General features: G+C 58.3%; 1 protein-coding gene across 1 annotated transcript; it reads left to right on the forward strand.

Moving 5' to 3' along the window:
* Window positions 1-2,984: 2,984 nt before the first annotated feature.
* On the forward strand, window positions 2,985-9,619 carry CEL (carboxyl ester lipase). The gene is made up of 10 exons (XM_008563830.1): window positions 2,985-3,050; window positions 5,176-5,326; window positions 5,413-5,535; window positions 5,791-5,988; window positions 6,584-6,714; window positions 7,214-7,337; window positions 7,686-7,872; window positions 8,040-8,243; window positions 8,754-8,951; window positions 9,241-9,619. Exons 1-10 carry the CDS (start codon window positions 2,985-2,987, stop codon window positions 9,617-9,619), a joined length of 1,761 nt encoding a protein of 586 aa, XP_008562052.1.
* The last annotated feature ends 202 nt before the right edge of the window (window positions 9,620-9,821 follow it).

Consider the following 9,821-nt stretch of genomic DNA (forward strand, 5'->3'; position numbering starts at 1 on the left):
GTGGGCGCAGCACCGAGGGTTGCAATCCCGTTGCTGGTCCCGGTCCGGTACGGGCGTGACACTGAGGGTTGCAATCCGTTGCCGGACACGAAAAAAAGACAAAAAGGAAAAAAAAAAAAAGATATGCGGATGGAAATAAGCCTATGAAAAGATGCTCCACACGTCATATGTCGTCAGGGAAATGCAATTAAAACAGTAATGAGATATCACTGCGCATTTTGGAATGGCTAAAATCCAGAAAACTGACCACACCAAATGCTGACAAGGATGTGGAGCAACAGGAACTTCCGTTCATTGCTGCTGGGAAAGAAAAATGGTCCAGCCCCTCTGGAAGACAGTTTGGCAGTTTCTTAAAAAATGAAACATACTCTTACTATATGACCCAGCAATCGTGCTCCTTAGTATTTACCCAAAGGAGTTGAAAACTTTCGTCCACATAAAAACCTGCAAACAGAAGTTTATAGCAGCTCAATTCATAATTGCCAAAACTTGGAAGCAACCAAGATGTCCTTCAGGTGGATGGAAAAATAAACCGTGGTGTGTCTGGACAATGTAACGCTACTCAGTGCTAAAGAAAAATGAGCCATCAAGCTGTGAAAAGACACGGAGGAGCCTTAGATGCATGTTACTAAGTGAAAGGAGAAGCCAGTCTGAAAAGGCCACATACTGTGTGATTCCAACTATAGGACATTCTGGAAAAGACAAAACTATGGAGACAGTAAAAAGATCATTGTTTGCCAGGAGTTAGGCAGGAGGGGTGAGTAGGCGGAGCACAGACAGTTTTTACAACAACGATACTATTCTGGATGATTCTATAATGGTGGATACATGTCATTACACATTTATCCCAACCCACAGAATGTGCACCACCAAGAGTGACCCTCATGTGCACGATGGGCTTCAGGTGATAATGATGGGTCAATGCAGGTTCATCAACTGTGACAAGTGGGCCACTCGGGTGGGGGATGTTGACAGTGGGAGAGCCGTGCTTGTGTGAGGAAAGAGGGGATATGGGAAATCTCTGTACCTTCTGCTTGATTTGGCAGCAAACCTAAAACTGCTCTACAAAAGCACGTGTGGCCTCCTTTTTCCTCTCCCCTGCCCCAGCCCCCTGCCTGCTGCCCCCTTCTCAACTCTTGTCTTTTCCTCCTCAGCTACCACGAATCACACCGCATTGAACCTCCTGAGCACAGCCCCCACCCCTTCAGAATTACTTCCTTCATAACAGGTTCTCCGAATCAGAACAGCTGGGCCAAAGGCATTTCCTCCTCCTGGCAGCACCCCTCAAATCCTCTCTGCTCCCGGCCCCCACCCCCACCCCGAGCTGATGCCACATGGGGCCCCAGCCCGGCCCAGGCCCTAACTTCCCCCTCCTGCCCCTCCCCACCTTCCTCCAGCCTCTATGCATCATGAAGTTCTGGGCACTGGATCAGGTAGACGGACAGGCAGACAGATGGACAGGCATGGATCTGTGGACCCATGCGGGCCCTGGTGACGGCCACAGGGGTGGCATTAGTGGGGCTGTGGCCAGTGTTAGAGGCACAGGCTCCTGGATAGAAAAGGGGCTGCTGGGGCCCAGCCTGAGGGGCTGGCGGCCTGGAAGGGACCCGACTACTCCAGGCTGCTGTCCCCATCGCTGAAGAGGCCTGTGCAGTGGGTACTGCTGCCATCGAGTGTCTCCTGTGAGAGATGACCTCAGATGTGGCCCACCTCTTTAAAGACACCATCTTAAGACTTTGTTCACGGTGGCCTTTCACTTTTAATAACCTTTTCTGGTTACCAGAGTAATGCACAGCCACAGAGAACATTAGTGGCCTGCTTCGCTATGATCTCACACCTCTGTGCTCGATTCTCTCTCTTCCCCCTCCCTCCTCCCCTCCCCCTCCTTCCCTCCCTGTCTCTGTCTCTGTCTGCCTGTGTACGTCCCAGGGTCTTTGCTTGGACCGTTTCTACAGCCAGAAAGCTGGGCCCATTCCTTCCACAAGGAGTCCTCGAGCCTGGGCTATAGTCTCCCTTGTCACCCAGAGCCTCTTGTCCTCCCCTCCCAGGACTCGTCATGCTGAATGGGGACACCTTCCCCATGCTCTTGGAGCAAGATTGCCTTGTGCTGCTCTGGTCTCTGCACCCAGCTTAGAGCTTAGACTGCACACCCAGTGGGCCCCCCCGTAAAAGCCTGTTGCGATAACAAGGGTGCTCGATTCTCTCTCCTCCCCCTCCCTCCTCCCCTCCCCCTCCTTCCCTCCCTGTCTCTGTCTCTGTCTGCCTGTGTACGTCCCAGGGTCTTTGCTTGGACCATTTCTACAGCCAGAAAGCTGGGCCCATTCCTTCCACAAGGAGTCCTCGAGCCTGGGCTATAGTCTCCCTTGTCACCCAGAGCCTCTTGTCCTCCCCTCCCAGGACTCGTCATGCTGAATGGGGATACTTCCCCATGCTCTTGGAGCAAGATTGCCTTGTGCTGCTCTGGTCTCTGCACCCAGCTTAGAGCTTAGACTGCACACCCAGTGGGCCCCCCCGTAAAAGCCTGTTGCGATAACAAGGGTGAGCCACAATGGTGCCCAGTGCGTACAGCCATCTCTGTCCCAGAAGTCACATGCACAGCCCCCTATGAACTCCTTCTGCTAAGCCGGGGGGCAGGCAGGGCATGGAGACGAAGCAAGCCCATTTCTCTAAGGGCAACACCAAGTCCTTGTAAACAAGCCAGATGCAGGGCACTGTGCACCCAGCCAGGCCTGCTCCTTGCAGCACGCCCACCCAACTGGGCCACCTGCCTCTGCTCCCAGGTAGGCAGAAACCTGCACAGGTGCACTGTGGGTGCCTGGGAGCAGAGGGCCCTGGGAAAGACGGAGCGTTCCTGCACCTGTGTGTGTGTGTATGTGTGTGTGCATGTGCGTGCTCCAGAGTGTGTGTGTATGCAGGCAACCTTGGCTCTGGCTCCATAAATAACCATGGCCTGGAAGAAGGGCCACCTGGAGGCAGCCCGCACCATGGGGAACCTGGAGATGATTGTCTGGAGCCTCGCCTGCTGCTTGGCAGTGGCAAGTGCAGCAAAGGTAAGCTAGAGTCCAGCAGAGGGACCAGGGCCCTCCCACTGAACCAGAGCTGGAAACTGGGGACAGGGCTAGAGGAGGGAAGACAGGGTCCCAGCCAAAGAAAGAGAACCCAGCAATAGTCACATAGTCTGCAGGACCAGCCAGTGCTTGGCTCCTTCTCTTTCATATGATGACTCCAGCTGCTGGATAAAATACAGGATGCCCAATGGCACTGGAATTTCAGATAAACCATTAATAATTCTTTTTTGGTGGCTGGCCAGTGCGGGGATCCAAACCCGTGACCTGGGTCTTATAAGGCCGTGCTCTAACCAACTGTGCTAACCGGCCAGTCCACCACAAATAATTTTGGTATTAGTATGTCCCACACAATATTTGGAACATACTTATACTAAAACAAAAACAAAAAACATTGTTTATCTGAAATTCAAGTATAAGTGGGCCTTGAGTTTTTATTTGCTAAGCAGTGGAGCAGCGGAGAGGCAGCTCGGGCCTTCCAGCAGGGCCTCTGCAGGAACACTCCTCTGATGTCTGGCTCCCCTCCAGAGTGAGCCGGGAGTATGAATCTATAGCATCTGCCCCTCCAGCTGCTCGCCCGTGGGTGCAAAGAACAAGGCACAGAAACCCCAACAGCCCGGTCTCTACCCCCAGCAGGACTTGCACAGGGGACCCAGCCCCCACCCCTCCGTTCTCCGACCTTCTGTCTCTTCACCCCTCATCCTGCTCTCTCAGGCCCTGGGGACCCCCCACCCAGTCGGGCATCCTTCCTGCCCCTGGGACCCGCCCCCTTGAACCTGGAGGTTCTAACGTTGGTCCTGGGCTCCCTGCCATGCAGGGAGGTCACTCTCTTTCTTGGGAGAGTTCTCTTTGGGGTGCTGGAAGGTCCAGGCTTCTTCCCTGCTGCTCCAGCACCCACCATTACTTCTTGCCATGCTGCCACTCTGGCTAGGGTCCCCATAACCTTGGGGCCCCCCTCTGAAGCCCTGAGGCCATTCTCGATCACACGGACACTTCTGTGAAGTGACTTCCCGGCACCCCAGGTGCTGACCCGGTTCTCTGTCCCTCCCATTGGCGTGTGTGTGGGAGGGTGGAGCAGGCTCGATGCCCGGCAGCTGTTCCCCAAAGTGCTGGCAGGTGCTGCTCCGGCTCCATGCTCTCCAGCTCCAGCCCGCCTTGCGCTCCCACCCAGTGTGGCAGGGGACCCAGCAGCCCAGACTTCAGAGGCTGGGCCTGGGGTTCAGGACTGTCCTGCCTTTCCCACCTGGAACCTGGCACAGGTGAGAGCCAGGAAGCAGCGACCTGCCACTGCCACCCGGGCAGGTGGAACTGCTCCTGTGCTTGCCCTGAATAGACAGGAGGCTTCACTGGGAGAGGACAAGAGCTGGGCCCTGAGGCCAGACAGCTGCTTCCCAGTAGGGTGACCGAGCAGGAAGGCTGCTGAACCTCAGTTCCCTCAGGGACAGTGGGCCTTGCCCTGAATAGACAGGAGGCTTCACTGGGAGAGGACAAGAGCTGGGCCCTGAGGCCAGATAGCTGCTTCCCAGTAGGGTGACCGAGCAGGAAGGCTGCTGAACCTCAGTTCCCTCAGGGACAGTGGGCAGATGAGTGCCCACTCCAGGCCCCTCATGAGGATGGACGTGCTGGCCCCCGTGGGCACGCAGCAGCAGTTCTGATGGCCCGGGGTGGGATGGGGTCCTTACCAGCAGGGAGCACAGTGCTGCGAGGACTTGGCCAGTTAGCTGGATGTGCCCAGACAGTGAAGCCCTGCGGGGGGAGATGAGGGAAGCAGAAAGAAGGGCCCACCCTCAGGAGGCTCACAGTTGGGTATGAAACACTCAGGATACACTGAGCATCTACCACTGCCAGCAGCCAGACAGCCACAATCAGAACCAAACCTCCACCCAGCCCTCGGGAGGCTTCCCAAGTGGGAACACTGGTTGAATCAGCTTCCTCTGAGATTCAGGGAGCAGGATATCCCCTGGGGTGTGGGGGGCCCTGGGCAACTGGCAGGGGGCCCCGCCCTGGTCTCAGGGGCAGATTTGTCCTCCTTTGAAACTGTCTCTGGGGAGCCTCTAGATCCAGGCCCACCAGGCCTGAGCCCACCTGACCTGCCGTGACTCACTCCCAGCTGGGCGCAGTGTACACAGAGGGAGGTTTCGTGGAAGGCGTCAACAAGAAGCTCAACCTCCTGGGCGACTCCGTGGACATCTTCAAGGGCATCCCCTTCGCTGCCCCCACCACGGCCCTGGAGAACCCCCAGCCGCACCCTGGCTGGCAAGGTGGGAGCGGGCAGGGGCCGGGCCGGCCCTGCGGGGGCTGGTGTGGGCAGCGGCCATTATCACGCCACCCCTCTCCCTGCCCGCAGGGACCCTGAAGGCCAAGAACTTCAAGAAGCGATGCCTGCAGGCCACTGTCACCCAGGATGCCACCTACGGGAGCGAAGACTGCCTCTACCTCAACATCTGGGTCCCCCAGGGCAGGAAGCAAGGTCTGCCCCCTGCCCACTCCCCACGGGAGACCCCAAATAGCCAGAGCCCTGGGCCCTGCTCCTGGCTCGTGTCTGGTGACTGCAAGGCTGAACCTCCCTGAAATCAGCACAGAGGTGGGGAGGGGACCTCCCGCTACTGGACCCCCAGCCTGGGGCAGGGCAGACCCAGGGTGCACGTGCTGCACAGGAAAAGGGGACTAGCTGGGAGGGGGCTAGGTGGGGTCTGGGGTCACGTGGTCTGCTCCCCCTCCTCAGTCTCCTGGGACCTGCCCGTCATGATCTGGATCTACGGAGGTGCCTTCCTCATGGGGGCCGGCCATGGGCCCAACTTCTTCAACATCTACTTGTATGATGGCCAGGAGATTGCCACACGTGGCAACGTCATCGTGGTCACCTTTAACTACCGTGTCGGCCCCCTTGGCTTTCTCAGCACTGGGGACACCAACCTGCCAGGTCCGCTGGGTGCCCTCGGCCCAGGGGAGTGGGACGGTACATATGCTGGACCTCATGAGCTCCGAGCCCAGGAGGAGGATGCTCCTCAGTGCCCCTCGACCCCAAACAACTCCTGACAGCCCCACAAAAAGGTCCAGAATCCCATTCACAGAGCCAGGAAGCTGGAGTTGAGTCGTGAGACACAGGAGCCCCTTGGCAGCTGTAGCAAAATAAAAGAGGCTGCAGGATAGACAGGCAGACAGATTGAGACACAGACAGAAACCGAGAGGAGCAGGGATAGGGAGCCAAACAGGAGACAGAAAACGACACCTTGAAGCAGAGACGCCTGCGGGCACAGAAGCACAGGACAGATATCAGGCGGGGCTGTGGCAGGGAGTGGGAGAGAAAAGCGGGGCCTGGCCATTCTGCCCCAACCCCCACAGCACCCCACCCTGGCTCAGCCTCCTGGGGACCCACCATCGGCCATCCTGGGTGCTACTAGGGTCTGCACACAGTTGAGGACACTTTCATCCCACCCATGTTGATCTGCATCTACTACACGTGGGCTGGGGGCTGAGGGTCCCTGATAAAGGCTCCTCCCCCTTCCCTGCCCCAGGGAACTATGGCCTTCGGGATCAGCACATGGCTATCGCTTGGGTGAAGAGGAACATCGCTGCCTTTGGGGGAGACCCCAACAACATCACCATCTTTGGGGAATCAGCAGGAGGTGCCAGCGTCTCTCTGCAGGTCTGACTCCTTCTCCCACCTGCCGACGCGGACTGAGCCCCACTGCAGCACTGGCCCTTCCTGCTGGGCTATTCTACACCTGAGAGGCTTGGGGACCCCATCAGCAAACACCTAGGAGTGTCAGCCGCTCCCGCCTGGTGCTGGGCTTCTCTCCTGCTCATTCCTCCAAGGCAGAGAGCAGTGGAGCCCCGGCATGTGCATCTTTACCTGAAGTGAATGAAACCGTGAGTGCCAGGCAAGACGGGCCCACGCAGCCAGCACAGCCCCGGTGCCAACCTGCTGTTTCGTCCGGAGCTCAGCTGGAAGAGAAAGGGCTGTGTGGGGCCGAATGAAAGCCGGCGCGGCCACCTGCCCTGTGCCAGCTGCGCGGTCCTCCAGGGCCTGGTTCAGGGGGTCCCGAGGGCAATGCAGGCCACACACAGGTTTTGGCTCACAGACTAGAACCCAGCCCTGAGAGAGGGGGGCCTCCGTCTCCATCCGTCCCCCCAACTGCTTCTAGGTCTTCCTCCCTCCTGATTTAGGTCCAGCAAGAAGACAGGGAGAGAAGGGTGGGGGGCTGATGCTGAAGCAAGGGGACAGCCCGGCCCCTGGACCAGTAGCTCTCAACCTGGCACATTCAGCAAGTCTGTAGACGTTTTTGATGGTCACAGCTGGGGAGGGAGGTGCTACTGGAACCTGGTGGCTGGACACCAGGGATTCTGCTCAATACCCTACACTGCACAGGACAGCCCACACCCCACCTAGAATTACCAGTTTAATTCACTTCAGGGAAAGATGCAAAGGATGGGGTTCCATTGCTCTCTGACTTAGAGGAATGAGCAGGACGGAAGCCCCAAGTGTCCTTACTGAGGTAGAGAAACCCTGGTCCAGATCTGAGAGGGAAGATCTCCAGCTCCAGCCCCAAGAGGCCAAGGGGAGGGTCAGGCAGACACCGGGAGGGACAAGGACCTGTGGCTCCCCCCGCCCTGCAGACCCCATGCTGCACTACCTGGGCTTCATCCCTGTCATCGATGGAGACTTCATCCCTGATGACCCTGTCAACCTGTACGCCAATGCTGCTGACATCGACTACATAGCAGGCACCAACAACATAGATGGCCACATATTTGCCACCATCGACATGCCGGCCATCGACAGGACCAACAAGGTTGTCACAGAGTAAGCAGGGGGCACAGGACCCAGAAGCAACACGTGAATGAATGAGCCTGGTGGGAGGCATCTGCAGAGGGTTGGAAGTGAGGAAGTTAGCACCGTATCAAGGGGGTGTGCAGACACCCTCCCGCTGGCTTTGAGGGGACGGTCCAGTGCCTGCTTGGTCCCTGCAGGGAGGACTTCTACAAGCTAGTCAAAGGGCTCACCATCACGAAGGGGCTCAGAGGCGCCAACGCCACCTTTGACGTCTACACCAAGCCCTGGGCCCAGGACCCATCGGAGGAGAAGAAGAAGAAGACCGTGGTGGACTTTGAGACTGACGTCCTCTTCCTGGTGCCCACGGAGATCGCCCTGGCCCAGCACAGAGCCAACGCCAAGTGAGGATCTGGCAGGGGTGGCTCCCCGGGGGGCCGCTGCACCCTCCTGCTGAGGCCTCTCAGCCAAGCCATAGGTCTAGCTCTGAGTTTCCTATCAGTCAAGGCAAAAAGAGAAACAGCTGAGGGCATAAACCTCATTCAATCAAAGGCAAAATGCAGGTTCACTTGGAGAGAAAAAAGTCTTTTTTATGGGGGGGTGTGGAAGAGCAGCCGGCCGGTGCAGGGATTGAGCACGGACCTCGGTGTTATCCACGCCACACTCTCACTTAACAAAAAATCTTTCCCGATACTGCAAAAGAGGAGAAAGATGCCTAAAAACATTTCGTAGAGGCCAAGTGTGAACAATTGAAATCATAGAATCCATGAATCCGTGCAGGCGGCCTGCGGCTCTCCCTGCTGGGTGGCAGGTCTGTCTCCTCGTGAGCCTGCGGGAGCCGCCCACCTTCCCCGCTGTCCCCGGCCTCCCTCCGGGGCCCCCTGCCAACCTGGGCCATCTCTCCTCCCCCTCAGGGGTGCCAAGACCTACAGCTACCTGTTTGCCCATCCCTCTCGGATGCCCGTCTACCCCAAGTGGGTGGGTGCCGACCACACCGACGACATCCAGTACGTCTTCGGGAAGCCCTTCTCCACCCCCCTGGGCTACCGGCTCCAAGACAGGACTGTCTCCAAGGCCATGATCGCCTACTGGACCAACTTCGCCAGAACTGGGTAAGGCGTGGGTTGAGCCCAGGGCCAAGAGCAGTAAACACTAGGGCCTCCTGCCACCGTGGCCCTGCACCTTGGGTTCCGGTCCCTGTTCCCTCTCTTGCCAGCTGGGAGATTTTAGGCAAGTTGCTTACCCTCCCAGAGCCTCGCTGTCCCCCCGTGTACATGAGCATAAGAGGCCACACACACGACCCTAGAAGGTGCTGCGATGCCTGGGGTCAGCTTGAAGGCAGACACAGGCCTCCAGCCTCCTAGGAGTCCTGTCTCCGCCCCACCTCTTTTCACTCTGCAGGGACCCCAACATGGGCCACTCGGCCGTGCCCACCCACTGGGATCCCTACACCGCAGAGAACGGTGACTACTTGGAGATCACCAAGAAGATGGATGACAGCTCCATGAAGCACCACCTGAGGACCGGCTACCTGCAGTACTGGACCCTGACCTACCAGGCGCTGCCCACGGTGGCCGGCCAGGAGGCCACCCCTGTGCCCCCCTTGGGCAACTTGGAGGCCACCCCTGCACCCCCCTGGGGCGACTCAGAGGCCACCCCCAGACCCCCCACTGGTAACTTGGAGGCCACCTCTGTGCCCCCAGAGGGTGACTCGGAGGCCACCCCTGCACCTGCAGAGGATGACTTGGAGGCCACCCCTGTGTCCCCAGAGGGCGACTGAGAGGGCACACCTGCGCCTGCCCCTCAGCCCCCCCTTGAGTGACTTGGAGGCTATCCCCGCCCCCCCAGCAAGTGACTCCGAGGCCACCCCCTACCCCCTCAGAGGGCGACTCTGAGGCCATGCTCATGTCCCCCTTGGGCGACTTGGAAGCCACCCCTGCGCACCCCACGGGCAACTCAGGGGGCTCAGATGCCCATAATCA

This window comes from Galeopterus variegatus, unplaced genomic scaffold (assembly GCF_000696425.1).
Source record: "Galeopterus variegatus unplaced genomic scaffold, G_variegatus-3.0.2 Scaffold176, whole genome shotgun sequence".
Taxonomy (NCBI): Eukaryota; Metazoa; Chordata; class Mammalia; order Dermoptera; family Cynocephalidae; genus Galeopterus; species Galeopterus variegatus.

Bases quoted from the DNA above. Each gene is read 5' to 3' on its own strand.
- CEL (XM_008563830.1), top strand. From the start codon at position 2,985: ATGGGGAACCTGGAGATGATTGTCTGGAGCCTCGCCTGCTGCTTGGCA. The intron at 6,715-7,213 runs GTCTGACTCCTT...AACTGCTTCTAG, and splicing joins GTGCCAGCGTCTCTCTGCAG to GTCTTCCTCCCTCCTGATTT. The intron at 8,952-9,240 runs GTAAGGCGTGGG...TTCACTCTGCAG, and splicing joins ACCAACTTCGCCAGAACTGG to GGACCCCAACATGGGCCACT.